We start from the raw sequence: 26,051 nt of genomic DNA on the forward strand, positions 1-26,051 counted from the left end.
TTGAATCCCTGCATTTGGGTGAATATTTTTTTTGTAATACTGTTGATATATCCTCTCAATTTTCTCTTGTTGATGCACAAGTTCTTCAAAAATTTAGCATATTTTGGCACCTGCTTGATCACATCCAATAGAGCAATATTGATTTTCACCTTCCAAAACACTTCCAAAATCTCTCTTTCTTTGTTCTACTTTTTCAATTTCTCTAACTTGTTAGGAAAAAGAGACGGATTAGATTTAACTTGAATTGCATGATTAGAAATTACCTTAGGACTTATACAATTTTATCCTTCTTTTTCAATCTCTTTTTCAATATGATATTCACTTTTATCCTTTGGACTGATCAACTTGGGTTCCTCTATCTCTTTGCCACTCCTGAAGGTCATAGTGCTCACATTCTTAGGGTTCATCTCAGGTTGGCAATCTTCCTTTCACTCTGGCTTCTAGGCAATTTATCACAGTCGCCAATTGACTCACTTGATTTTTCAAATTGTGTATACTCGCCTTCGTTTTCTACTGAAATTGTAGAGTGTTGAAGACAAGGTTTTAACAATGCCTTCTAAAGAGTTACATGAATTAAAAGATGAAAGTTGAGCTTTTGGCAAGTATTGAGGTTGGAACCCTTACAGTTTATTTTGGAAAAATTGGATTGCTTGTTCTCTCCATACTTAAGGTTTGGATGATCCCTCGAACGTATTGGAGTATGGATCATATTCCCTACATGACACGGGCATGTTACGAGTCATATTCACTTATTTAGCACCCTCCTCTTGAAACATTGGATACATATCCATGGAGTGACCTATATTCGTGCAAATTCCATATGTCCTGACTTGTTGCGAATTTCCTACAACCAATTGTCATACAAAAGAGATAAGTTCAAATAATTGCTGTTGAATAGATGAAGCATTTACCTCATTCACTCTATGAATAGGAGTATTATTGTGAAAACATTTATCTTATTCACTCTACAAAGAGGTGAGTAACACATTTACAAATTACACACAATTATCAATAGGAAAGATTTTACCAAACTTGGTCAGTCTAGCCGACTCACACAAAAATTCATACAACTCCACAGATTGCACTCACAACTTAACACTTCCACAATACACCAAATTTTGCCTACACAACAGCCGGCAACAAATATCCCCAGAAAATTCAGTCATACTACACAAGATCAAACCTCTTGATTTTTTTAGATGGAGGTGATGCCCACTTATTACTTATCGTTAGCCTGATGCTTTTTTGACTTCCCCGAAAATTTATTTTTGGGTTCACAAGATAGAATAGGACACATATTATATGAGAAACTTTCAGATTCACAAATGGGGTTTATTAATCTCTCTACAAATACAAAATTTCATATTTTCATAAATCTACAAAAATTCAAACTAAAACTATTTGCACAATATTCCATGAATTATGTAACATTCACAATGAAAAATTTACAAAATCTATATCATATGTGACAAGATTTGAAATTTTACCAAATACATGTTTCTAGTTTTTAAACATGATTTAGCAAATATAGTAACAAAATTCATTTGCAAAGCATATGAACTCCAAACAAGTTTTCAAAAGGAGTACTCACCTTCAAATTTCAAACTTTATTCTCTAACGGAACCAGTTGAGTATTCACTTTCATTTTTCTTTACTAAGCTAGAAGCGAAGCCTGCACTAAGCGCAAGAGTTTTAACCTATGTGATAAAATATTTATTCAAATAAATTTATAAAAAAGATAGTAAAATTAGAACTACATGGTAATTGGTTTAATTGAATCAGTTGACGTGCATGAAATTATAAGTAAATTGGCCAAATCAACAAACTTATAAACGAAAACAATTTTATAAGTAAAAGAAAGGGAATTTCGCCAATTAGGTCCCTAAACATTTTCACTTAAACCAATTTCGTCCTTAATGAAATATTTTAACCAATTTAGTCCTTGAACTAATTTTTTACTTCCAATGTAGGACTTTTGACTACATTTTATTCCCTTCGCGTGGACCAACAGGGGTATAATTGTCACACTTGCTTAATCTGCTGCAATTATTCGAAAGACACAGATTACAGATCATTACAAAAAGGGGCGAGCATCTGGGTTTGAAGACATTAGGGAATCTTGTTAGTAGCAAATAACTTCTGACTTTTGAAATGGGAATGAGGAAATTCCACAATTTATCAGGGGAAGATCTAGTACAATAAGAGCACTAGCAAGAATCAGTTGAAATTATTCTCAACACACCTCATTCCCCAATGAGAACAAGACTATGATCAAAACCTGCAACAGCTTCCATAACTTCACAACCTTCCAGATCTTCAACTACCATAGGTTCTGGTTCATCAGCCGAGCTGCCCAAGCCAAGTCTATCATTTCTACCACAGCCCCAAGTCCAAAGTTCTTTCCTAGCTGTGATAGCCATTGAATGAGCCCGTCCCCCCGATACTGTAATAGGTGTCTCACTAGAAAGTGCTTCAACCACCAGCGGGATATTTGCTAGACCATTTCTCCCAAGTTGAGAATTGTGGTTCCATCCCCATGAAACAACGATTGGTGAGTCTTCAGTAACGTCTGATGTGTGATTCTGACAGACTGCAAAAGAATGCCCCATACCCGATGCTATAGAAAGAGGACGGAACTTTATGTCAACTGGATGCATCCCTGAATCTTGGTTTACTCTACCCAACTGGCCATACACATTGCTCCCACTACTTAAAAGAGTTTCATCCCCTGCAAAAGCATGTTACATGATCAATATATATCAGCATCAGATATTCTTATTATTATTATTATTATTATTCTTTTGTAGGTAGCATCAAATATTCACCAATGTACAAATAATTTGTATGACTTACCACAAAGAACCAGGGAATGGTCAAGCCCACATGACACATCTACAACTTCAACATCACATAGTTCTTCAATTAAATTGGGTTCCCAAATGATTGGCATGTCCTTTTCTTTCTCAATACCTTCCTAGACCAAAAAGATGGAGTCAAAGATAATTCTTTTAAGGACTTGCACTTAGATGAAGGAAATCAGATTCGAGTCCATGAGGAATCTGATTCACTCGCCTCAGATGAGTTGAATAGTTGCCAGTCCTCCTCGGATGAAGACAGCAGATTCCCTAATGTCTTCAAACCCAGATGCTCACCCCTTTTTGTAATGATCTGTAATCTGTGTCTTTCGAATAATTGCAGCAGATTAAGCAAGTATGACAATTATACCCCTGTTGGTCCACGCGAAGGGAGTAAAATGTAGTCAAAAGTCCTACATTGGAAGTAAAAAACTAGTTCAAGGACTAAATTGGTTAAAATATTTCATTAAGGACGAAATTGGTTTAAGTGAAAATGTTTAGGGACCAAATTGGCGAAATTCCCTAAAAGAAATAGAATTATAGTAGATAATCACACCATACCACAATAACAATAACAAAAACATCATTATCTTTGTTACTATACCATTATCACACAATCATAGCCATATCCAATCAACTATAATGTCAGATTTAAATTTTACCTTGGTCATGATATTGTAGTCAATAAATAATCTTTAGTCATAGTTTAACCACCTGCAACCATGAATATCAGATTTTGAAAATATAGTTAGAAAATGTAAGAAGGTTCCTATGGATATTCATATGTATGTATCATCTATTCCATAATGAAATTTCCATATTCATACAATAGCTATTGAGAAAATATTACAGGAGAAAACTCATAATTTTTGTTGTATCAGTTAAACATCCAAAACTCCAGAAAGAGTGAAAGTAAATGAGCATATCTTTCCAAAAACCCACGTCAAAAGATTGAGCACAAGCACTTGAAGCAATATTCTTCAGTATTAAAAGCCTCCATTATTGTCAAGTTGAAGAGCACTACAATTATACTTGTAACGGATTGGAAATATAAACCAAAACCAATCGTGTTTATTATTAAGTACTTCTTGAACCAATCATCTTTAACATTAAAATCCTCTGTTATTGTAGCTATAAAAGCTACCCATCAATTATAAAAGAAGACAAAGAGCATTGCAATTACATAATATTTGTAAGTGGTTTAAAAGCCATTTAAAAGCTTGATAATCACGTGAAATATAAACCAATTGCAAATGGGAGGACATAATAGTCAAATCCAACTCAACTATACATTATAATGTTGCACATTTGGTTTAATCACTTGCATTTGATTTTTTTTCCCTACCAAAATTATCCCTAAAGATGGCAGATTAAAAATTTTCTAATAGTAACCTACAAACTCCTTTATATATATATATATATATATATATATATATATATATATATATATATATATAGGACTCTCACACTTTTCAATTTTCCTAGGATTTTTTCCTATTTTATTGTAGCTTCTACTTCCTTCGTCATGAATTAGAATTATTGAAAAGTTTTTGTAACCTCCCTTTATTAACTCCCCAAACAATTACCATATTAGTCATAAAAGAAGCCTTAATGTCTTCCAAATAATTTCCTTAATCATTCAAAGGCTCTCAAACATAATTTTAATTCAATTACAAATTCTTCAATTTTTTTACTTTTTCTCTCTACTAATTAGCATTTATTTTAGATTAAATTTTAGAATAATAATCGTTAACTTATCCATTTATTGTTCATGCTAATTTATCACTTCTCTAATTATTTCTAACTTTAATTCTTGTAAGTTACATAAAAATATTCTGATATAAGTTTTATTGTTCATGCTAATTTATCACTTCTCTAATTGCTTCTAATTTAATAATTTCATTTCTTTTTTTGTAATAAGTTTAACTGATCATATTCTTTAAAGTTTCTAACGATTCACTGCTTTAAAGAAATAGATCATAAATTTGCAATAAACAAATCTTATTCCCAAATAAAATTAATCCCTGAAACATGGTAAATTTCAAACTAATATGTCTAAATTTTCAAACAAAAAATTGTAGGGTGTCACATTAAGGCTTTTTTTGATAACTTAGTTCAGCACTTAAATTTAATGAATTCAGATCTTATTATATTCAGACCATTTGATAACCAAAAATTAAACTTCTGAATTAATTAAGTGACACTGAATTTTCTAGGCAAACCTTACTCTAAAAATTAGGTGATAAGCTATTCACTTATTATTGAATGTGAAATGTACTCAAATGTATTAGATTTAATATTTAACAATTTAATAATTTAATAAATTCAGATTTTAGATTTTAGATTTTAAATTTCAGTTTTATCAAATGCACCCCAACTCCTAGGGACATAAGGAATTCCCATGCCACAATTACCATTGTTCTCTTAAGAAACAATCTTTTCATTTTTCTCGTGACACTGGTTAAATATAACCAAAGCATAGAATGAAATGGGCCTGCACAATGGAGTACAAGATTGTTCTGTGCCAAATCATCCGTTGGGCTTTAGATTTTCTAATCACGAGATGGGACAAAAAAGCCTTCATTTGATGGTTAATTATAATTAATTAAAAAATACTTTATCTAACAAATGTCTCAAAGCACTAGTTAAGAGGGTGTCAAGTGTTAATTTAATTTTTGGAAAAATGAAATTAAATTCTACATCTTGAAAGAGTGGCAATAAATAGGAATGGCGGGTGTCCTTTAGAGGAAAACTTTAAAAAAAAAAACTTTAAAAAAAGTTGTTTAGAGTAACATCTCGAGCATGCTGTTATTGAGTTTCCACGGTAGCAGATGGAAAATGAGTACTGCAATAAGGAGGATATTTACTTTACACTTTTGAATTGACAGCCAGAATATTCGATTGCCATAGAAGTAATAATTACTAAATTTTATTACTACCATAAAAAGCCCATAGAAGTAATAATTACTAAATTTATTACTACCATAAAAAGCACATAACATTTACTTCCAAAATCTTTCACTTGGTTTCATTATAAAAAAAAGGGAGACCACCTAGACATCTCTAGGTCATAAATCAGTTGAAACTACTTTTCTTGCAGACGATAAGGTATATATATCAATTGAGTTTGACGATGGCAAAGTCATTGATATTTTTCATGCTTATGGTTAGCTTTGTTTGCTTTGCTCCAGGTATGGTAAAGATTATAGATTCTAGCAAGATGTCAGTGTCATCTTTATTGATATCCCATATTGTGTTTTTTTTTTTTCTTTTTTTGTTTCTGAATCAGAGTTAGTATAAGTATAGGGAAATATAATCCAAAATTTCTTTTCATTTTTCATTATTTTCAACACCTGCAGCTTTTATATATGGATTCAATATATATAAACCTCTCTTTTCCTCATCTAGAGCCACCCCCAAAAGGGTCCCAACTAGGCATGTCAATGAATCAGGTCTTACCCAGATCCAACCTAGATCCACTATATTTGGGTAGGGTTTGGATTTAATTTCTCAAATCTAAACTCTACCCAGATCTAGACCTTGTGAGAGAGTCATGGGTCTAGGTAGGGTCTGATTTTCTAGAATTATATCCAAATTCAAATCCATACCAGACCTTATCCAGATCCATATATATTTAATTAAATAATAAATATATATTAGTAAATTTATAAAATAAACTAATATTTTATGGCTATTGGATCGAATATAATAAGATTGTGTGGCATCAGAATCTGCAATCAGTGTTGTTGGTTGGGTGATTATGAGACGCGTGCCAAATTGCTTCTAGATATGGTTGAAACATTAGTGACTACTGATGATTGGATTGAATCAAAGAAAAAATGAATACGTGCTTGTAAATCTTCTTATTCTATTATTTATTTGTCATCGATCCTTAGTCAAATGACTTTTATCTTATTCATTATTTTAGTGCTGGATTACGAGATATCTATCAACATTGAGGTTTAAATAAGAAAAATAGGTACAAAATTATATTTTTTAAATAAGATTAAATATTTATATATGTTATGGTTATTTTCTTTTTTAAAAACTAAATCTAGTTGTCATTGTAATTGGTACAAACTTTTCAAGAAAAGGAGAAAAGGCAAAGGCAAACAAATGAAATATTGGATATGAATGCAATTGAATCTTTGAAAATATATAGAAGTAGTCAATAATAATTCTTTCTTTGAATTCATAATATTGCATTCAACTTGTCGAATGTTATATTAATTATGAACTCTATATATTTTATATATATTTTTACTTTAGTATGTTCACAAAATACCCATGGATGCCAATTGGATACCCAGATCCATAAGAGTTTGGGTGTGGACTTACTTTTTCAGACTCAAAAGGGTTTGGATTGGGGTGGATCTAACTGAATTAAATGGATCTAGATCCAAAACAGACCCTACCCATTGATATGCCTAGTTCCAATGGTGCTAAACTCCACTTTAATTACGACTCAGTGCAAAACACACACACACACACACAGATATATAATATGTACCTTTCTTTTTTTTAGGTGTGTTAATAATTGTTTTAGGTGTGTTAATGAATGTCATTAGAAAAACCGATAATATATGTTCCCTTTTTTTTTCTCGACTAGAAACTCCTGTTAAAAAACAAGTAGTACCTACTATCCGATCGAATATGTTAATTAAAATTTGTGACATGACAAATTTTCCTTACTTTTTGGAAGAGGTTATAGATACTTTTGCAACTAATTAGATTGGTTTTATGGTGAATGCAGTCGAGAAACTCATCCCTCTCGTCCATGCTGACAAAATTTGCGAGACTGATATCCGTGGAAATTGCACGGTTAGAAGGACTCAAGTCTGCTTAGTTCTATGTTTCAACAAATTCAAAGGTCGTCTGCGGAGATATGAGTGTCGAGAACAAGGAAGGGAAAATGTTTGTGTTTGCTATTATAATTGTTAGTTTAAAGTGGGTTTCTTGATGTACTCTGCTGACTTATCTATCATCAAGCCAAACACCACATTTTCTCTTGATTTTCAGTTTTGCTGAATATTCCATCCATAGTTCAATCACAGCAATTAAATCAAAATGCCATTTTTTAGATTTTTGGGCCATTATTACAACATCGATCTGTATTTATTCAAATCTGCAAACAAACTAACAAGCCAAGTCAAGTTATATCCATGTGAGTGATTCAACGACGACGATAATTATGTAGAAGAAAGATCTATTTCATCTTTTTAAAGACCTAATTATTACTAGGGCATATAAATTGACAACGGAAAGCAGTAAAATTGCAAATATTACCTAAATCAAATTCAGGAAAACTATACAAGATTTGTATTTGCATCCTCATGAAAAGCATATGATGATAAAGAAGGTACAAATTTGAGTCGAATGAACATGAATTCCAAACAAATTATTTTGACTTGAAAAAATTGCAAATTTGATAGACAAGATTTTGTTTGTGAACCATTATTTGATATCAAATTTGATTTTTCCCCCAGACTTTCTTTTCTTCTTCTTTTTTTTTCAGTTTATTTTTTTTTAAATTTATAGGTTTTAATTCCAACATCCGTATTTTTCTAAACCTTTCTTTTTCTCTACTAGAGGTTCGAACTGAAAACAAGTAGTACCTAATATCTTGACCTCGTGGCATATACAATAATTTCTTTTTCCTCTACTTCTTTAAAAACGAGATAACAACCATTTTTTTTCTCCTAAGATTTTGTTTTATGATGAATATTGCAGTTGAGGGATTCATTCCCCTCGTCCATGCTGACAAAATTTGCCGGACTGCATTTCCTGGAGATTGCTCAACTACGACTCCGACAAGCTGCTTAAATCCTTGTTTATGTAAAGTCCCACAAGGCAGTCTCCAAAAATTTCAATGTAATCAACAAGGAAAGGAAGCAGGAGTACTTGTGTTAGTAAAAGTTCTTGATGCATTCTGATGACTGATCATGAAGACGGAAGTCATTTCTCTTGATGTTCAGTTTTGCAACCAGTAATAAAATTCAAATAGCATTTTTAAATTGTTAGAGTCATAATTACAAAATTTGCAATTATTCCATTATGCAAATAAATTTCACAAGCCGAGTTATATTTATTGACTGATATAATTAATGACGATTATTATGTACAAAGAAGATATACTAAGTCATAATTAATAGTTGAAGCCATGATGGTTAATGTAAACCAACATTTTTCTCGTAGATTCCATTATTAATACATGCATGATAAATATTGGACAGAAAAAATATTAATATGCCACTTTATTTTATCCTAAAGATTTAAAAAATTATATGTTGTATGTTCATTGAAATGCCTAATCAAATCTTCTTTCTACCTTCAATCAGATGACTGGATAAATTATTGAAAAAATTGATCATAAGTATGCAAATATTGTTTTTAAAACAATATTTTCAACTTCAAGTCAAGATATATAGCTCATGTTTTGAAAAAAAAAAAAAAGAGGATTCCAAACTTGAATATGAATGATATCTCATATATCTAGAGCCTCTCGTGTTACACTAACATAAGGTGTAGCCCTGAATCTCAATGCAGAGCAGGGCAATCATTTGAAGAAAGAAAAAATGCGCAAAAATGGAGAAAATGATAGCGCTTCTTGCCATTTTGCTCCATGTTATTTATAGCAGTATTTTAATCATATTCAATTAAGGAAAAAGGAATGTTTGCTGAAATTGAACTAATCATCAGTTATAAATAGTTTGAAGTAGATTATTGTATATTTACTTATTCACGTTGTAATGACATTTCTGTATTATAAAAGGAAACCTAGGACAAAAATATCATTGGATTTCATCATTATCATTACCATATAAAATGTATGAATTTTAGCATTAGAGAGTGTAAGCACTTTTTTATCTTAATTTTTGTTATCACCAAATTACCCTTATGTCTTTTAATTAAAATTATTGCATTTCAATGTGGCAATAATTAAAAGGAATAAAAGAATCCAATTGATTACATTTCAATAGTATTGGTGATTATAATTAAAAATTGCTCATTAAAAACTATTTACCTATGCTTGGACTCCATCTCCCATTATTATACGTATCAAAACTTCTTAATCGAAGCATGAAAAATTTCTCATTAGTCATTAGTTGAGATTGTCGAAAAAAAATCAATGTAAAAAAGTAGATACTCTCTCAAAAAAAAAAGAGAGAAACATACTAGAAGAAGAGATCCCTTATTCATCTATATATCTTTATACAAATTTCACAATTATGCACTTTATACCAATGGGATAATATTCGAAACCTCCCTTGAGATTTCTCCTAATATCACTTGGAACCCTGAAGTTTTAGAAGTATCACTTACCTTCCCTAATACTTGACACACTATATATCACTGTGTGAAAATTAATTTTGCACTGCCTGTAGGTGTTACCGTTTCATCTGCGTTTCAAAAATCATCATTCAATTGCTACCCACGCGAAACACTAACTCAACAACCACCCAGCTCCATCGAATCATACCCAACTACCACTCTGTGCAAATTAATGTTGCACTGGCAATATATTGAATTCTATTAAGTTGGCAATAACTTTGGCAAATAGGTTACAGCCCATCCTAGGAGTGACCACGATTCAGATTTAAATCGAAACCAGATCAGAATTGATTCGACGGATTGTTGAACCGAAATCGAAACCAAATTTTGGACATCAAAATTGGAACTATAATTGTGGCTAAAGGTTTAGATTTAGGTTCATCAAAATTCTTAATCGGAACCAGAATCGAAATAGATGGTTTACAGCCCATTTAAACCTTCTAAAAAAATATTTGCCACCTAAACATATTTAACCAGATTATGGTTTAATATCAATAGTCAACATCTACTACCAATAGCTCTAGTTCTAACCCAACAACTCATTGTCCTATTCCATTAATAAGTTTATACCCCATGACTAATCTAAATCTAAGATGAATCTAATCTAATCAATAACAAAATATTTTTTTTCATAAAATCTGCATAATTTTTTCTTTTTCTTGCACATGATGATATAATAAGTTTTTTTTGTTTTTACATTCATTATCATATTTTTTTAGAATCAATTTTATAAAGAATCGGAACCGTAACTGAAATCGTAAGTTCAAGAAACGTAGTCATAACTACTCTTTTGAGAACTGATTTATGTTCTATCTTTCGAAAGAATCAAAACCGTCAATTTTGAAACTAGAATCGATGGTTTCGAAACAGTGGCGATGTCTAACGCTCCTATCCTCCTCTTATTCGGTCAATATCGAATTTGAATCGACCTCGAGCTAATCAAGTTGAGTTTAAACTCAAAAACATTAAGCTCGTAGGTTCGCGAGCTCGATTATATATATATTTTATTTTTTATTTTAATAGTAAAATTACATATATATCTCTAATATTTTATTATTTGTTAAGAAAAAAATTATTTTATTCATTTTTAAAAATAAAATAATTATTATTAATTTTTTAACTCGAGTTCGAGTTTCATAAAATTAACTAGAGGCTCGACTCGATTAGACCAAAACTCGACTTGACTCGACTCGTTTGCATCCCTAACCCTATCTCATGTTACCTTGTTACTCGGTTGTTTTTTATACACCGAAAGTGTAAATAATGGAGACTTTGACCTTTCATCTTATGGCCTCGATTTCTCCTCCTGCATGTGTCACCGCCTGTAGCTGCGTCCTGCAGGCATTAACGCACCTTCGAGCGTTACTTTGTAGAATTAAATCATAGAAATATTTTAACTAATGTGCTATTTATAACTAACTAGACTTGTAAAACAAGAAACTATTATGTTAAAAAATTATCAAATAAAATATAAACTTTTAAATAATACAACTATTAAAAATTTAACTATAGATAAAACTATTAAATAATCAATTAAAACTTTTAGGTTTGGTTTGTTTGTCAACATATATATAAATAGGGTAAAAAACAAAAAAGCCTCCTGTAATAAACCTAATACACAGAAAAGCCCCCATGGTTTCAAAATATACAACACGACCCCTCATGCTTTGAACTAAATTGTAAAGGTGACGAAATCCGTTAAACTTAACGAAAATGGTCAAAATGACCAAAATACCCTGATATAATTAAACAAAAGACAGCTCAAAAAAATCATGGGTAAACAATAAAAAAGCCCCCTGTGGTTAAGCAATCATACATAAAAGCCCCCTGGGGTTTCATATCATACCAGTCAATACCCCGTGGTTTGAATTAACCTGAAAATTGGACGGAAATCGTCAAATATTCGGCGTGTGTCTTAAACGAACTGCAAAGGCGCGTGCATATGCAAAAAACAGATTTCCACCACAAACTTTCATCTGATATGCCTACTTTACCCTTCACTCTTTAATAATAAGAGGTCAGCTTCCACAACTTCCGAGTCTTCATGTTCGGCCACCATTGAAAATTGAAGGCAGCATTCGAAATCTCTCCAGGCAGTTCAATCAAGCAGAGCTTGCAGGCTAGCAAAGGAATTGAGGGAACAAAGCCTTAAGGTAAAAATGTGAACTGTATTTGTATATATTGGGTCTGCAAATTCTGAAGGAAAAGTGGAGAAAGTACCCCAAGATGTCTTCCTCAAGCTCTCGACCAACAAGCGGGGGAAATGGAGGCAGAGGTCTTCGATACCAGTACAAGGTATGTAATTGTCGAAGGAAGGCAAAGCTAAAGATTGTTGAGTCGGAAAAGCCATCGAAAGGATTGTTATATTTTGTGTGTGAAAAAGATGAATGTGGGTTCTTTTCATGGTGTAACCCAATTTACAGAGACGAGCCAAATCGAGATGCACCTGTTCCCGTAGTGAGCCAACCTGTTGAAGAAAATGCATATTTGGGTGGCGTGCTCTCGAAACTGGAAAATTTGGACAATGAAATGAAGAATTTGAAATTGCTAGTTGGAGGTTGTGTTATGGTATCTATGTTTTCTATTTTACTGTTGTTGATGTCTACCAGATAAGATAATGGTAGGCTGTTGTTGATGATGTAGTTCTTCATCTATCAAATTGCTAGTTGGTAGGCTGCTGGTGATGTATGGAGTTTTGTTGCAGTGAAATTGAACAAAATTGGTAATCGACATTTTGTATAAACTAGCTGGAGTTTTGTTTGCACATTAGTAGTCTTAGCTCAACTAGCTGCATTTCAGCAGGTAGTCTTAGCTCAACTAGTTGTGGAGTTTTGTTTGGTGTCTACCCCAATCAAATAATGGTCAGATTTGTTCTGATTTTTCCACTACGGGAAAGAAATATACCTGCTCAAAATTGGACAACAACCGATACATAAGACAAACAAAAGAAGATTGGACAGCAAGTGATATAGAAGCCAAACAAAAGAAGACAATTGAATCTAGTTGGCAGTTGCCATTCTACATAACATTCATCTCAACTTGCCAAGAACATAGATTCAGAACTATTTCCAGAACAAAGAGTGTAACCACAAAATCTGTTTCCAGATTATTCAGTAACTACAAAATTTGGTTGCCATTTCAGGGAACCAAAATATGGTACCCAACAACTTCATTCAGTCGCCACAAAAATTGTAAATACATAAGCCAAGTGTATGCAGAACATAGATTCCATCACTGTTTCCAGAATCATTCAGTAACTACAAAATCTGGTTGCCATTTCACACAACCAAAATCTGGTACCCAAGAACTTCATCCAGTCACCACAAAAATAGTAAATACATAAGCTAACTGTATGCAGATCAATAGACATTACATTTTCATCGACAACCAATCATTGTACATTACAGATAGTTGCAGATATCATTGCAACTGCATACAGTTATTTTCCAAAATGAAGGTCTAACTACAGCTAGACAACTATTAGGCAGGTAATTAAGGCTGGATAGCTTTTGATCTCTTTGGCCTTAACTTGCGCAAGACATCAGTAATAGTTGGAGCTGTGGCTGTGGTTGCTGTTGCAGTGGTGGCATCAGCACTGTTACCCCCACTCATATTCGTACCATGCACAGGCTGCAATTACATATATAAAGAGAACTTAGATGTATATCAGAACTCTGTTTGTTTTTATGAAACTCATTAAATCAGTAAAAGCTTGGTTGAGTGTACACCTTCCTAGCCTGTTTGCTAGTCATTGTGGTACTTTGTGCAGTAGGAGCTCCTTTACTAGTTGACTGTGGTTGAGTGGAAGACTCAGCAATTGGTTCAGCTGCGCTTGCTTCAGGTGCCTATAAGAATGATATTTAACATTATTAATACATACAGATGCTATACAAATGACATTTAAGTGTACAAGGAAGATTACCTTATAAAATTTGGAGTTAGGGTGAATAGGATTCTTGCACGTCCGTGAGTTATGCCTTGGCTGAAAACATCTCTTGCAATGTACCACAAGCCCCTTTCTAGTTGATACTTGACCCTTCTTAGGCTCATCTTGTGCTCTCCGGTGTAGTTTCTTTGGTCTACCAGGCATTCTCCTAACCGCAGGGGGGTTTATGGACTCTTCTTCAGTTGTTATCCAGTAAATATCACTTGGAACAGGTGTGATAGTATATGCATATGTTTTCAGATATTCTGCTCTAGTGTAGCAAGCATGCACATAATTTTTAATAGGTAATCTACACACTCCTATCGCCGCACATGCATGGGCACAAGGATAACCTGTTAATTGAAAATATCCACAGGTACATGTCCACTCACGCAAGTCTACTACCACACATTTTCTCACACCACAGTCGACCTCATACTTGTGACCACCGTCCCAGGTCGCAACAAATGTCCTACTCAACTTCTGATTCTTGTCGATCTTTTCTGCTATATTAGGACAGATCTCTCCTTGAAACTTTTGCATTCCAGATCTCTTTGTTTGAATTCTCTGCATCAATCTCCTCCTTATCCATTCAAGCATCCCAATGATAGGTAACTCTCTTGCTTCTAATATATAGTTGTTGAATGACTCATTTAGGTTGTTTACCAGAATGTCACATTTACTATAACCTGTAAAATGTGATCTACTCCAAAGGGCTGGTGGAATTCTGCTCAACCATTCAGCAGCTTCTTTGTTTGTCTTTTCTAGTTCAATCATTGCCATTTTCCATTCCCTTTCATTGCCAGCACTTGCAGCAGCCCAAAACATGTCTTTCATTTCCTTTCCTTTGAACTTTTGGTTAAAATTCTGGTACATGTGCCTCAAGCAAAATCTATGCTCTGAATTTGGAAACAGTTCATTCACAGCATGCACAAGCCCTTTCTGTCTATCTGAGATAAAGGTCCAAGGAATGTTATCTCTTCCCATGCCCAAATCAGCCATTAGCAACTCCAAAAACCATTTCCAGGAGTCATACCGCTCTACCTCTACCACTGCAAATGCTATTGGCACCATGTTGTCGTTGCCATCTCTGCCAAGTGCTGATAATAATTGTCCACCAAATGCTGTCTTAAGAAAACAGCCATCTAGACCAATTATTGGTCTACAACCATCAAGAAAACCCTTCTTACAGGCATATAAGCAATAATACAACCTTTGAAATGTACCACTTGAACCATCAGGAGGCTTGTCAATCTGCATTTTTACAGTACTTCCAGCATTTGTGTCTCAGACTGTGGCTGCATAACTCCAGAGTTTTTGATACTGCTCCATGTCCGTGCCTAGCATCATATCCTTTGCCTTACGTTTAGCTCTACCAACCTTAGCAATTGACACATTAATCATTAAATCTCTTCTGATGTCATTCTTCAACCCCATCAAATCAATTTTTGGATTATCCCTGATCTTCTCTTGATATTTGTTGCTCAGATATGAGGCTGTTGCATGCTTATTTTGATATTCTCGAGCACACACATGCTCACCCTTCAGTGACTTTATTTGGAAGGTCGATTCATTTTGAATTGGTGTTGCCCGAATCCTCCAACTACAACCTTTTGCACAGATGGCAATAATTTTTTTGGAGTAGTTTTTCACCCAAGTAACTTCATAACCCTCTCTTACTAGCCATTCACACAATACAGATCTAAACACTCTAAAATTAGTAAACTTCTGCCCCACTTTCAACTCAAAGTGTGGCTTCCCAAACTCAACTTCAGGATTGAAGTCAAGGCAGTAATCTTCTTCTCCACTACCAGATCTAAATCTGTCCAACAAATCTTGATCTGGAACCACAGGTTCTTGCCAATCCTCTTCAGTCACCTCAGTATTCCCTACCCTTTCATCATCTTGTCTCAAATCTGATTCTCTAAATGTTGCAGAAGATTTTTTGATGTTTGCAGCTTCATCTTCTGATGACCCTTGAGATGATACAGGTCCTTTTTTGATGTTTGCAGCTTCAGTATCTGATGGCCTTTGAGATGAAACAGGGGGGTCAATTTTCCGAATCACATCTGGCCCTCTAGATTGTGAAGTTTTGCTTGCCCTTTTCTTTCTCACAGAACCCCTTTTAGGAGAACTTTTTTCATCTGTCTTTTCACCAAATGAGAATATATGCACTGGCAATTTTTTTATGTCTCCATCTGCCCCTGCCCCATCTTTTTTGTTATAGTTGCTGGGTCCAGCAGTATCTTTCTTGGGGCTAAAGATGTCTTCATCTTCTATTGTTTCCAACCCATCTTTTAACCATTCTGGCTCTTCATCATCTTCACATGCACCTGTCCCCGTAGTGTTAGTGACCCCACTATTTTCATGTCCACAGGTTGTATCAGGGCCCTCATTCTTTATTCCATTACTGACCCCACCATCTTCTGGCTCCTTTTCAAATGGCTCATCCCCACTACAAGCATAAATTCGCCTTTCCATTGGCAAGTTCCAGTAGCACTGCTTCATTAAATTAATATCATTATTGTCCCTAATTGGGTGTAGACCCCCTTCTAAATCAACATCTGGGACACAAAACCAAAACGTTACTTTATTTGCTCCTTCATCTACTTTTTTAAACATTCTGCACAGGCTCACTATCGACAACTTATCTTCAATTCTGTCTTTGAAAATAGCCATGTGGGTTCCTGTGTAGTGGAGCCTTGGTTTTTCTCTAAATCTCCCACCAAAATACATGTGTATCTCAACTTTGTCGGATTTCTCCTCTGTGATACCATGACAAGCAATAAAGTTCTCTGAGTCTTTCACAAGTACACAAAAAACTAACATAATACAATCAGAACAAACAATTGGGGACCACATTGGACCACAACATGTCTCGATATAAGCCATATTAAGATAATGACAGATTACAGAAACTGGCATGCTTGACTAATCATGGCATTTAACAGTAGTAATTGATCAATAGAAGTAATACTGCACTTTGATAGTATAACTTCAAGCCAAAAAGACGGACTGTCAGACTCAATCAACAATTGAGTCTGACCAAAAACAAGGGATAACCAGATTAGGACCTGAAACACGTAGCCTTATCATCCCAAACAACTGAGGCATTGGAACCAAAGCTGCTAAACGCGTTTTTGGAGGGACCTCTTCTATAAAGCTGTCTCTTTTTAAGCTTTCAAAAATTATCAAAACTTTACCCATTTGAAAGGGACGCTTAAACTATCTATCTATGCAGCTAGGTTTGCTGGGCATACCTCAAAAACCTTTATCTTCATTAACAACATTCGTAAATACATCAAAAAATCTATCTTTGTTAAATAATGGCCTCCCAATTTAATCTGAAATCAGTAAATAACAATTTTTCTTGTACAACATACCCCAAAACCCGAATCGAAATACATGAGAGATGATATACTAACCCATTTTTGTTAGATTTTTTACCGCAAATCTTCACTTCCTCGTATTCTCCGTCGATCTTGATATTTGATTGAAATAACAAGGGTAACAATCGAAATTTTTGCTGAAAATTGGCTACAAAAGGGGCTGCTCTATCTCTCTCTAGGGTTTCCTATTTCTTTCTCTCTCTCTTCGTTGGTTTCGACAGAATGAAAGTGCAAAATTACTTCTGCAATTTTCGCTTATCCCCAAAGGGTATTTTCGTCTATTCACTCAGCTCCGTCTGTTTTGCCGATTTCCGTCCAATTTTCAGGTTAATTCAAACCACGGGATATCGACTGGTATGATATGAAACCCCAGGGGGCTTTTATGTATGATTGCTTAACCACAGGGGGCTTTTTTGTTGTTTACCCAAAAATCATTTGTTTTATTTTCTAAGTAGAGAGAATTGAGAGTTAAGGGGTAGAATAGGTATATTTGATAAAAATTAGGTATAAAATTTTTGTCTTAGGTTCCAATAAGTCATTTTCGTTAAGTTTAACGGATTCCGTCACCTTTACAATTTAGTTCAAAGCATGAGGTGTCGTGTTGTATATTTTGAAACCATAAGGGAATTTTCTGTGTATTAGACTTACTACAGGGGGTTTTTTTGTATTTAACCCATATAAATAAAATAAAAGTATGGGTGAACAAGAGCTATATGTTTTATCCTTAAGATGCCGGAGTACGGGTGGCTTAGTGGAAGAATATGTTTGTTTGCATAAGTGATTATATTTTTTAAAAAAAAAATTGGTTATATCATAAATATGTATTTCAATCATCTTTTTATCTTTCTGTACACTTTTTTAGCTCACATTCATAATGTCAAAAAAACCACTATGATACTGCCACATCAAACAAGAGATGCCTAAGATGAACAATGACATGGAGTTTTCATCTAGGAGAAAAAGGAAAAAAATGGAATTCGCTTCTAGAAAAACTGAATAAATGTTCTTTTGTAACAAATGGAATTTCGCTTCTGCCAAAACTGAATAAATGTTCTTTTAGTTTCAACCAAGCAATAAATATTCTTTTGTCACTTATGTGAAGGTTGAATGTAAGTCTCAAAATGATTCACATTTTGTACTATATTTAGCAAAGATAGAATTAATATAAAACTAAGAAAAAAGAGCTGTGCTTGTATAGCTGATCACAAAGCAAAAGTGTCACGCTCCGAGCCCGCACGCGCCCGTCACATGACATCCGCCGTACTCCCAACTCCCAAGTCCCGCTTAAGAATACAAGGCTACATTAACTAGTCTAACTTTAAAAGTACTAAATAATATAATTAACTAAAGTGCGGTACAAATCCCATATAAAAGGTAGTCTACTAATATCCAAGACGTTCATACATTTATTCTCTGATTGAAACAGCGGAAACGAAAGTAAATAAGACTAACAACTAGAAGTAGCCAGCCTGCCAACTTCTATTCATCTAAAACTAATACAAGTCATCCTCAGGGTCTTCTACGTAAACCAATTCATACTCTTCAGAATCTGCAAAAATGGTAAAAAGTGGGTTGAGCGACAAGTCGCTCAGTAGATAATATCTACCCCTCTGTTGGACCATGTACTCGTAACTTTATAAATACATATATATAAGTACAAATCAAATCATTTACGCATATCACCTCCATAATTTTGAAAGTAACGTCATTTATAAAACAATCAGTAGTAACGAGTGGCAAGCAATTTAAAAGTATCTTATTGATAAATGAACATGAAAAATCATAAAGTCTTAAATCATTTCGTCACAATTCATAAATCAGTTCATATCAGTTCATGAGTCTCATCTTAGATCAATTCATAAATCGTTCCATATCAGCTCATAACAAGTACATGCAATGACCGGCTACTGAGTACTCAGCCTAGAAATTAAACCTCTTCTAGGTGAGCGACCAATAGGTTTCATGACTACCTATTGGTCTCATTCGATAGATGGGTCAATCGACCGGATTTTATACCAAGCTACCATAACCTTGCCAATCGACCGAACTCTATATCAGGCTACCATGGCGATTAGACAGAACTATAACCGCTATCATCTATTCCATGACTGTTTTGAGCTTTACTTGTCAAAAATTCATTCCACATGTCGCATACATAGATCATTGATTTCATAAAGGATTCAACTCGTTTGGTATATACTAACGTATCAAAACATTTCAAATAAGTCACATGGTCCATTTTTGTATAGAAAAAATATAACTCTCATAAATATCCAAGTAAAGCATTTCATCAAATACATTTCGAGTCAACACAACAAAATAGGATTGAAAACAAAAATTTCACTTTTGCACCTTTGAAATCTCAGAAGGGTAAGTACCACTTACCTTTGTTTGGCTGTTCGAGTGGAACTACCATAGGTCCTTGTACCGTACCTATCAAATGTATAGGTTCCCTAATTAGTTGTTACTTCTTATAGATGCATAAATATACAAACTCTGAGTAAGCTGAAGATTCGTGTCTATACCATTATATGAACCCTAATAGCATTTTCCTTAAATTGGACAATTCCTATTTTTGGAAAATTTCCTAATTTGGAAAGTTTCTATTTTTAAAAAGTTTCTTACTTTGGAAAGTGTTCATTTTGTAAAGTTTCCTAATTTAAAAGAAAATAATTATTCGTAATCATGTTTATTATCTTGACTACTATCTCACTATGTTTATTTATAATTTATAATTATTCATTATTATTATTATCGTCCTCGTCGTCGCTAATTTATTTTATTACCACTTATATATATATATATTAAATAGTTACTATTACCTTTCCCTTTATTTCCACTTTTATGCGTGTGTAGGTGTTATTATTATTTATGTATAATGTACATATATATATATATCTACAGACATTTGACTTATTATCATTATTATTGTCTTAGTTTATTCCACTCGTATTATATTTATATCTTCGTTTATATCCTTAATTTATTTTCTCCATGTCCATATTGTTATTATCCTTACTATTATTGTTTATTAATCATTATTTACTATTATTATTATGATTATGATTATTATTAATATTAGTGTTATCGTCAGCATTATTATTTACTATTATTATTATTATTATTATTATTATTATTATTATTATTATTATTATTATTATTATTATTGTTATTATTATTATTTTAAACGTTTCGTTTAACAACTTAGAATTTGTCTCACCTAGTCTACATTAACCTCATAAGGATAAATTAAGATATCCTAGATTTTTCTTTAAATATCTTAGACGTAATTAATTAAATATAAGTTTTACATGACCAATACTTCAATTCTAACAATTACTTTAAATTGGGTCTTGAATTTTAATACCCATGATAACCTATAAAAATGGACTAGTTATATTCAAAATTGATTTATTAAATATTTATTTATTTTATCTTATATTTGGTTAACATCTAAATTATCCCTTTTTCCTCTTCGGGTTAGAGCCATGGTTGGCCAGAAGGCCAACCATTTCTTTTTTTTCCATGGTCGCCAGACTTTCTGGCGACCCTTTGTTTTCATTGGTTGGCCAAAAAGGCCAACCATCTTTCTCCCATTTTTTTTTAAAAAAAATTTCCTTTGGTTTGGACCCCTTGGCCAACCACCCTCGACTTGGTTGACCGATGGCCAATTCTTTCATTGGGGTCATTTGTGACCCCAAGGCTTTTTGCCGTTGCTGGCCTATTGTCAGCAACACATGCTGGCACGTTTTTTTTTTCTGTCTTGGGTTGGCCGAAGACCAACCTTTGCCAATTCTTTTCTCTGCCGCCATCCGCCAGTGATGGCGGCCCCCATTTTTTTTTCTTTCTGTGTGGCGTTGCTTCTGCAACGCCTAGCCAAAACAGAGTAGCGGCGGCCACAGCCCTTCTCTTTTTTTTTCTGTTTTCCTCCAACAGATTTGGGCAACCTTATTTAACCAAAGATTAAAATCGAACACACTATTTCTACAAATCCACTTATGAATCTTTCTAAAAACATATATATATATATCTACATATATATAGCAACCATACATATCCGTAAAATTTCTAAGACAATTAATGCAACTACTAAAACTTAAAAGAGAAGTTTTTTGCTTGAACTCGAGACTTACAGGTTTAGGTGCCTAGTCGTCTGATCGATTGACGGTGTTGCCTGTTTCTCCTTCTCTATTCTCTGACGGCTCTTACTCTAGGGAGGCAGACGAAAGAAGGGTAAGGATGGTGTTATTTTTCTTTCTAGGGTTTCAATAAAATCTTAAACCTAGCACTACCCACTAGTAGGTGGTTTGGATAAGAGTTTTAGTTTATTAGGAACCTTTATCCCATCCTACAGTTATTCTATTTTTATTTTTTTCTTTTACCTAGTAATTTTATCTTTTTAATTAATTGGAAAAATAAAATAATAAAACCAGTGCCACAAATCGTGGGTTTTACATTCTACCCCCCTTACAAAAAGTTCCGTCCTCGAAACTTACGTACTTTGATAAAAAAGATATGGGTATCTATTCCGCATATCCTCCTCGAACTCCCACGTTGCCTCTCGTGGTGTATGGTTCGTCCATTGCACCTTCACGTAGGGTATGGTCCTTCTCTTTAAATCCGCCCAACTCTTGTTTTGATCTTGAACTACTTTTAGTCTTTCTAGAATAACTTAATTCTCTCAAAGGTTCTTTCCACCAAATCCGAGCCAGTGATCAGTTTTTTATCTATTTCATCCCAATATAAGAAAGATCCATACTTTCGCCCATACAACGCTTTAAATGGTACCATACCTATCCCATTATGATGGCTGTTATGATCCGTGTTGTATATAACGTTAAAAGGATGTTGCTGCAGTATGTTTAGGAATCAGAGAAGAGGTGTGGAAAGTTGCTGCGGTATGATTGTGACCACAAATAATAGGGGAAGTGTGGGTGATGGACACCTGTAAAGGGCTTCTTTACCTGCAACCTGGAGGGCTGTTGGGTGTTGGGGGATTACAACTGCAATGTAAAATGTGGAGTGCCTAAATTAGGCAACTTCCAAAATGAGGGGGTCGTACGCTGAAGTAAGGGCAGGGAAAAAAGGCGCGAAGCTTGGCGGGTAAGCTAAACACAGTATGCATAGTAGTAAGGAAGAAGTGCGAAATCGGACGAAAGCATTGAAAAGTGGGGTTCTTTTAATAAACACCGATGCGTTTATTTTGTATGCTTTCCGATAAATGAAGTACCCAATTTAAGAAAATTGGGTACTCCTGACCGTATGATGGATGAAAGCCATAAAGAGCTGGTCGTTTATAAGACAACGGGTTTAACTGTACTTTTTTTTCCGATAAATACATTTCTATTTAAGGCACCTTGCTACTCTGTTCGTGTAACAGTCCAAAAGACATAAAGAGCTGGTCTTTTATTCAACAACGGGATTATTTTCATTTTATCTGATAAAACATTGTGTCTTTAAGGCACCTTGGGTATTATGTTGTTGTAAGAGAGGAAAGTCATAAAGAGTTGAAACTTTTAAATTGAAACACACGTTTGAATAAATGAATGGGCCTCTACGGAAAATGGGTTTAATCTTTACTTATAATAGGGGAAAGCCATATAGAACTGGTTTTATTATCGAAAAATGCATTTCAATATAATGTTGTCAGATAAATAAATATTTATTTAAGGAAAATAGGTACTCCGTTCTTATACTTTTTTTCGATAAATACTTTTATACATTTCTATTTATTAGTAAGAATTACTATTTATGTATAAAAACTTACTATTATTTGAACTAAACTTACTCTTTTAAAAGTAAGTTTGGGATATAAAGTACTAATCTACTTATTTAAAAATTAAGTTTAATATTTATTCCAATTTACCTTTTGAGGTATAAAAGTTACTAATCTATTAGGCTTAACTTACTATTTTAGATAGGAAACTTGGTTTGTTTGGATTGCGATTTATTTGCCAAAATATATTTGCTTACATTATCATTACAATTTTCAACACACCTTTTTATCTTTCCAATTACCTTTTTATCTCACATACATCACATCACAAAAAGTGCTACAGTAAAAATATCTCTAATAATTCACAATCCAAACAAACCCTTACTTCCATGATTTTAAGTGTTATTCTATTTAGGTGAATAGGTCCAACAATAAATCAAATGATCGCTAAAAGTGCAACAACATGTTATATTAGGTAAAAACTATTTCGCTACCATAACTATCATTTAGTATATCTATATGTATTGCTGAGGAGGTTTTGGATAGGGAGCTTCCAAAATTGTCAAAAGTTTGAATGCTATTTTAATAGAATTTTACATTTTTATAATTAAAAAATGTTTATATCTTAACTAATCATGTAACCGCTCCTACAAATCCTATAATTATGCTCATATTTTTCCCACATTTCCCGCACGTTTTTTTCACTACCCCGTAAAATTCAAACTCCTAAACTTTAACTAACAGATAATAACCACCCCTGTAAAATGATATCTGCAAATTTCAATTCACATCTCACATTTATTACTGACACTTATCATATCACTGATAGTAATAACTAACTATTAATTTAAGAAATTCGCAACTACGAAAGTCAAATATCCAAAATTTAGTAACCTGTTTAAATTACAATTTTCACAATTCAACGTATCTTATTGTCATAATATATTTTACTCTCACAATCATTCACAAATTATAAAGGGATTAAAAAATAAAAAATTTTTAATAAAAAATTAATTCAAAGGTAATTAATTCACACACACACGCGCGCATACATATATATACATATATATATTCATAATATAAACTAAAATTATAAAAAATTAGGAGGGCTAACTTTTTTTTACACAAATATTTACACAATATGAATTAAAATTTTTAAAACTTTCAAAAGAAAGGACCTATGGCCCCGATTAGCCCCTATTAGTTTGGGAGTGTTTGGATAGCAGATTTTTTTAAATAATATTTTGCTTATATCATAAACACATTTTTCATCCATTTTTTTTATCTCACATACATCATATCACAAAAAGTGCTATCATAATTATTTCAAATAATATTTTAAATAACACTCTATCCAAACAAATTTCAATAGCGTCTTAGTTCCAAACTTGCAAGATTACAAAAGAGAAAATAACTTATCACAAAATAAATTTTACATTATGGTGTTCCCACCCAATTGTAGTTATTTCACGCATACACGTACATATATATACTTATATATTCTCATAATATAAACTAAAATTATAATAAATTTGGAGGACCAGTTTTATTTTACACAAATATTTATATAATATGAATTAAAATTTTTAAAACTTGGGGAGGAGGGCTATGACCTCCATTAGCCCCCATTGGTTCCATTATTGATTTCAATGACATCTTAATTTCAAACCTACAAGATTACAAAGAAAAAAAATAACTAATCACAAAGCGAATCTCACACCATAGTGATCCCAATGAAATATTTTAAAAAGATTCAGCAAGTTCACTTCAAAAAAAATACAAGTCTTGCTGAACTTTTTTTGTAGTACGAATTCTTCAAAATTCAATAGAATTAATTAAACCACCAATATTAATTTTCATACTAAAAGTTGATTGGTGTAAAAAATGTTTGCACCTTTGTACAAGATTATCAAATCGAATGCATAATGTTGGTAAGTATTTCATTTAAAATCAAATAAAACATGCAATTACATTTATTTCATCCATATATTATTCATTTTCTAATATAAATTATTATTATTATTTTAAGATCCATCTTCCGCAAAAACACAATTCTTGAATGATTTATAGTTTTTTTCATACTTTAAACTATTGTTAGACAAATCTTAAATTTTAATTATGTTGGTATAATTTTTTTAACTTTTTTCAAATTAAAATGGTATAATTTTTTAATTTATTTTAATAATGTAAGCACCGTGCGTAGCACGGATATTCACACTAGTTGTCCTTGTATGACCGAGCCTGAGAGTTTGAGCATGTTTTGGTTGAATGTTATAATTCAAAATTTGGGGTTTGGAGGGAATAGGTTATATCCATTGTAATCAAAATTCAAACAAAAGTGGGGATAAGTCTGGTTGTCACAACGAACTATATAAAGTGGATTTTTTTATTTATTTGCACAATGCTACCTTATTTTTACATGCATCAGAATGGATTGATTACAAGTTGCATTTGCTTGCCTTTTGCTAGAATTTTGGCTAATTAACAAATTATACTAATTGTAGAAAAGTAAGTTTGTAATCATTTTCAATTTTTGAAAAGCTTGAAAGTTTGGATAATAATAACAACAAATCTTCATAGTTACATGTAGAATATCACTTGTTTTTATATCACAATTTTTATAACTTAACACCTATGAATATAATAAGATAAAATTATTATTTTATAATACGATAAAATTTTATTATTTTCTAAGGTTATGTGAAAGGTCAAAATATTTTTCACAAAATATTTTAAAATATATAAGTACAAAAGAATATTAAATTATACATATAATCATGCATTATACAAGTGTGTTACAAGTACTTACTAACTAATGTACTAAATTTTAATCA

At 32.9% G+C, this 26,051-nt stretch overlaps 2 protein-coding genes across 2 annotated transcripts; both read right to left on the reverse strand.

Annotated features, from left to right (window-relative positions):
- Positions 1-2,243: 2,243 nt before the first annotated feature.
- Positions 2,244-3,526, reverse strand: LOC113743001 (uncharacterized). The gene is made up of 3 exons (XM_027271054.2): positions 3,518-3,526; positions 2,854-2,974; positions 2,244-2,728 (listed from the first exon to the last, which is right to left on the reverse strand). The coding sequence occupies exons 1-3, from the start codon at positions 3,524-3,526 to the stop codon at positions 2,244-2,246; spliced, it is 615 nt and encodes a 204-aa protein (XP_027126855.2).
- A 10,498-nt stretch (positions 3,527-14,024) lies between these two features.
- Positions 14,025-15,372, reverse strand: LOC140005460 (uncharacterized). Its single transcript, XM_072046455.1, has 2 exons — positions 14,178-15,372; positions 14,025-14,032 (listed from the first exon to the last, which is right to left on the reverse strand). Exons 1-2 carry the CDS (start codon positions 15,370-15,372, stop codon positions 14,025-14,027), a joined length of 1,203 nt encoding a protein of 400 aa, XP_071902556.1.
- Positions 15,373-26,051: the final 10,679 nt, after the last annotated feature.

Source organism: Coffea arabica, chromosome 4e, assembly GCF_036785885.1.
Source record: "Coffea arabica cultivar ET-39 chromosome 4e, Coffea Arabica ET-39 HiFi, whole genome shotgun sequence".
NCBI lineage: Eukaryota > Viridiplantae > Streptophyta > Magnoliopsida > Gentianales > Rubiaceae > Coffea > Coffea arabica.